At 33.5% G+C, this 4,369-nt stretch overlaps 1 protein-coding gene across 1 annotated transcript; it reads right to left on the bottom strand.

The window, feature by feature from the left end:
• Positions 1–231: 231 nt before the first annotated feature.
• LOC120351254 lies at positions 232–3,446 on the bottom strand. Its single transcript, XM_039427797.1, has 2 exons — positions 2,142–3,446; positions 232–1,594 (listed from the first exon to the last, which is right to left on the bottom strand). The coding sequence occupies exons 1-2, from the start codon at positions 2,351–2,353 to the stop codon at positions 1,384–1,386; spliced, it is 423 nt and encodes a 140-aa protein (XP_039283731.1). The 5' UTR covers positions 2,354–3,446; the 3' UTR covers positions 232–1,383.
• Between the last annotated feature and the right edge of the window lie 923 nt (positions 3,447–4,369).

Genomic DNA, 4,369 nt, shown 5'->3' with positions numbered 1-4,369 from the left:
AAACCTTATTTAACCTTATTATTTTCTCCTCTCCATTTGATAATAATTACTTTCTCTACTGAAAGTAGAGATGTTAGTTTCATTGAGAGTAAGCAGAATCTGTAGAGAGCTTACTTTTCAATAAATGTGGGTTGAATGAATGAATATAAATAACAGCCTTTTTGAGATTCACTTTATTCTTTTAGTTTTTACAATATTTAAAATAATTCAAGTTTCACAGCCAATATAACTTTTCCAAGGGTTCTCAAAATAATGCGAGTTTCTGAGTGGATGATTACGTAAAAGATGATACAAAATTGCCGGACTGAATCGAGAATCGAACCCGACACAGTCAAAACACATCTAGGCTACTCTATAAAGATCGCCGTTGGAAGTTTCATGAACTCAGGAACTCAGCATTTCTAAACGATCTCAAGATTTCTTAACCCTACACGCTTTGGTTGCTAGAAACAAAAATCACAGGAGCCAATCATTACGTTTCTAGCTACTTGAAATCCGAATCATGCTCAAATAAGAGAGTTCTCAAGAATCGTTCATGTAGAAACTGGAATATAACTTCATACAAAACCTAATATCCTAAATGGATAACTTAATAAATCTTTGGAAATCATAACCTTATCAAGAACAGATTCTAGATATGAAGATAGACAGTTGTTCTGGTTTTCGAATATAGTTGAAAACAGAAATTGTTGAAGGTCTGTCATTCTAGATAATCAATTAGGCAAGTGTCCATTCACATAGCTCTATTAGAGATGATTTGAACAGTCTTATATATATCGAAAATGTTCTGGGCTAAGTAGGTAATATTAATTTTCGATCTAAAAAAAAACATGTTTAGAACTCTTCGAAATATTGGAAGACTTGCTCTATACATTGGAATATTAATATATAGAAAAAAAACAGTTGGAGAGCTGCAATGCTTTATCAAAATCAGTAACTAGTAATAGTAATACAACAACTAGAAGTTGTTACTAGTAGTTATTACAATAGTTTTTATGGAAATTGTTGCTTGATTATTCAAATTATGAAAATTTTTATATTAAATTTATTTTTATATTTTGTATCGATTGAGAGCAGATATGCGCAACATAATGTTCAAAATGTTCCCAAGAATGATCGCTCTACAAAATTTTCATCTCTTAGAGTTGTTTCTCAATCTGCAATCTGAGTTATTATGGCAGAAAATCGTCAATTCAATTGTCAATTTGAATCGTCAAATCGTAGATTTGAACTTTCGAATTGAGATAAAAATAAATAGCCTAAGCTAAAAATAGGAAGACCCAAGGCTAGTAAGTAGTATCCTATACTATCTTTATGGATGACCGACCTTCAAAAATGTCCTCTTCCATAATTTGAAATCTGTCCTGTTATCACAGAGAACTATTAATTTGGGAATTTCAACTTTTTCTGTAAAGGCCTGGTTGCAGAGTTTGGCACAGTTCCTTTTTTGATGTAGAAGAAGCATCCAGAGCTAAAATTCATTGGTTGAGGTTCGGGGATATTTGGCATCTTGACCATGATTTTGACGGTGCCTTGGACACATTGTCCCTTTTCACTGAATCCAGAATCACTGCTGGTAGATGGAGTTTTACATCTGTACAAAAAAAATTGCAACATTAAACAATTGAATGGAATGATTATTTCAATTGTGGAGATGATGTGGTAGATATCTATATTGAATGAAAAGTATTTACATTTTTCAAAAAAAATTATACTGAATAAACATTTCAAAGACAGTAGGTTCGGTTGAATCACCATTATTAATCTTCTATGAACTGAAAGATCAAACATTGAGCTGCAGATAGTGAAGCCCAATGATTGGTCATTAGCTGTTGACCAATGAGGATTGAGCTCAACCGTCATTGGTCGTGACAAGACACCCTTAATGGTCAAACTTATTCATATCCATATCTATTCAATTGATTCAATTACACTCAGCATGATTGGGGGGGGGGACCAACAGGCACAATTAAAAACTGTTCCTCACCCGAATTTTGCTGCATTTCTGCAATCTCTCAATTTCTTATTGGGTGAATTGATAATAATATTGCATTAATAATGCTAATTTATTGGTGAATTGATAATAATATTGTAATAATGATGCTTATTTTCGAGTAATAGAAAAATTGAAAGATTCTCACCTGTATTCAGTTATAAACTGTGGTTCGCCTCCAGTTTTTGTTATGTTTACGGTAAAGGGGCAGTTGGTATTGTTGCCGCTAAGATCTTTCATGTGATATCTTGGAGGAGCGGTTGACGCAGAAATGCTTGAGAAGATTCCGTTCGGGAGGCTAAGTACAGCCACTGGCCCAACAACCAACAGAAAAATTACAGAACTGGCAGAGTTGAGCATTGTGAACTTGTTCGAAATTAGCGGAGTATCGTAGGGTTAACGGCGAGGTGATAGACTGGTGGACTACTCGCGGTCGTTTCCATTTAAATATGAAAATTCGAGAACGTTTATCCACGGTTTCATGCATATTAATTATATTTCAAACAAATTAATCATTGTAGGAGTTCTGCAATCAGTGGGTAGTAACAGTGATAATTCTCCACCCTAATCTATCATTCAGGTAAATATGTCTACGTCAGCTCTTCACGTAAGAGGATACTCGATATCAATTGACGATATTAAACTGATTTCTGCAACTCCCACATATTCAGCGATATCAAATCCCAAGGGACCATTGCATTTAAAATAATATGAACGTACAATGTGTTGAAGGTAGCGTCAATTGAACATCACCACCCAATAGCTTCAAATACGTAAACAAATGCCTTAAAATTATACTCTCCCTCTTCTTGGAAGTGCGTTTACAATCAACACACGAATTAGAAACGTAAAAAAATACCTAAAATAAAATTCTCACTCTCATAATATTACGTAGAAGTACTATAAAAAGCATTATCAATCTAAACCTACGTACTGAAGTTTCGTGCTGAAGATTAATCTGATAATCAGATAGGCTATATAGTGATAACTTCACTATATGGATTTCTAGCAAACAATGAAGCTATTATAATAATAATTATCATTTTTTATTGAATAATACTGAATATAAATTTCCGGAAGTAACTAATTGAATGAAAAATCATCAGCTAGAAAATAGTTTATTTGAAACCAGGACTCCTGGTTGAGCATGTAATGATAAGTAAGGGATATTATCACAAACAGTTTATGACGATTTCCCCTCGTTGAGTTTGCAACTATATTGATATTATGATACAACTCCATCATCTAGATCACAAAATGAGAACGATAGCATTTGGAATAGCAATGGATGGCATTTGGTAAGTGGTTTTACCACTTACTGCTTTTCATTCAATGTGAAAACCCGAGAGAATACTCGCATGGTAGCAATAATATATTATAGCATATTCGTATTTTTAACTGCAATTAATGAAGGCATCATCTTGCTTTGTTCATCAATCGTAATATGCATTCATGAAACTCCAATCCACACAAATTTGGTCCGATTCCTTGATCAATTGTTTCCAAAAACCAACAAATCTCAAGTGAGAACAATCATTCCAACATCTCTCAACCGATTTTCCTCCACATCCACAACTGAATTATAACATCTTTAATTGAAAAATTTCTTATTTCAATTGAGATATGATGATGTCCAACGTGACATCACATAATACCATGGAACAAATTCATTCAGGTTTGAATCCCCATCCAATCATTTTCAAAAACCACACATCTCAAATGAAAACAGTAATTCCTCTACATCCACCGTTGAAGATTACAACGAGATGGATATGTTGAAAGTGATATTATTAGTATAAATGGCACCAATCAAATTCTCATTCAACCACTCCTAAAAACAATCATTCTTTGACCAATACTTCTCCATCCACTGCTGATAGATGATTGTGATGATTATTATGACAAATTTGAACACACCTCTAGTGAAAAAAATCATCCTTTGATCGATAACTATTCTTCACCCACCGCTGAAAGATGATTGTGATAAAGATGTTAATTTGAAACAAATCTCTAGTGAAATCTATCATCCCTCGATCGATATTTCTCCATCCACCGATGACAGATGATTGTGATAAAGGTTGGAATGAATATTAAGTTGGAGTGGAATCAATCATCCCTTGACCAATATTATTCCTCCATCCACCGCTTATAAATGATTATGATGATTCTTATGTCAAATTTTCACACATCTCTAGTGAAATCAATTATCCCGATCAACCTGATTTTTCTCCATCCACCGCTGAATTTTCAACGCGATATTAGTAAGAATTTTAATCCTCCAGAAAATTCAAAAACAAACACATCTCATGTTAAAACAACATGTTATAAATGAAATGAAACATCTTGATTATATCTTCTGCATGGATGAATCAACAA

The sequence above is a fragment of the Nilaparvata lugens genome, chromosome 5 (assembly GCF_014356525.2).
Source record: "Nilaparvata lugens isolate BPH chromosome 5, ASM1435652v1, whole genome shotgun sequence".
Classification (NCBI taxonomy): Eukaryota; Metazoa; Arthropoda; class Insecta; order Hemiptera; family Delphacidae; genus Nilaparvata; species Nilaparvata lugens.
Note: the sequence above shows the minus strand (reverse complement) of the source record. Positions and strands in the feature narration are given on the sequence as shown.

Excerpts from the sequence above, each read along its gene's own strand:
- LOC120351254 (XM_039427797.1), bottom strand. The coding sequence starts at position 2,353 with ATGCTCAACTCTGCCAGTTCTGTAATTTTTCTGTTGGTTGTTGGGCCA. Across the intron at positions 1,595-2,141 it reads CAGTTTATAACTGAATACAG|ATGTAAAACTCCATCTACCA; the intron begins GTGAGAATCTTT and ends TTTTTTGTACAG.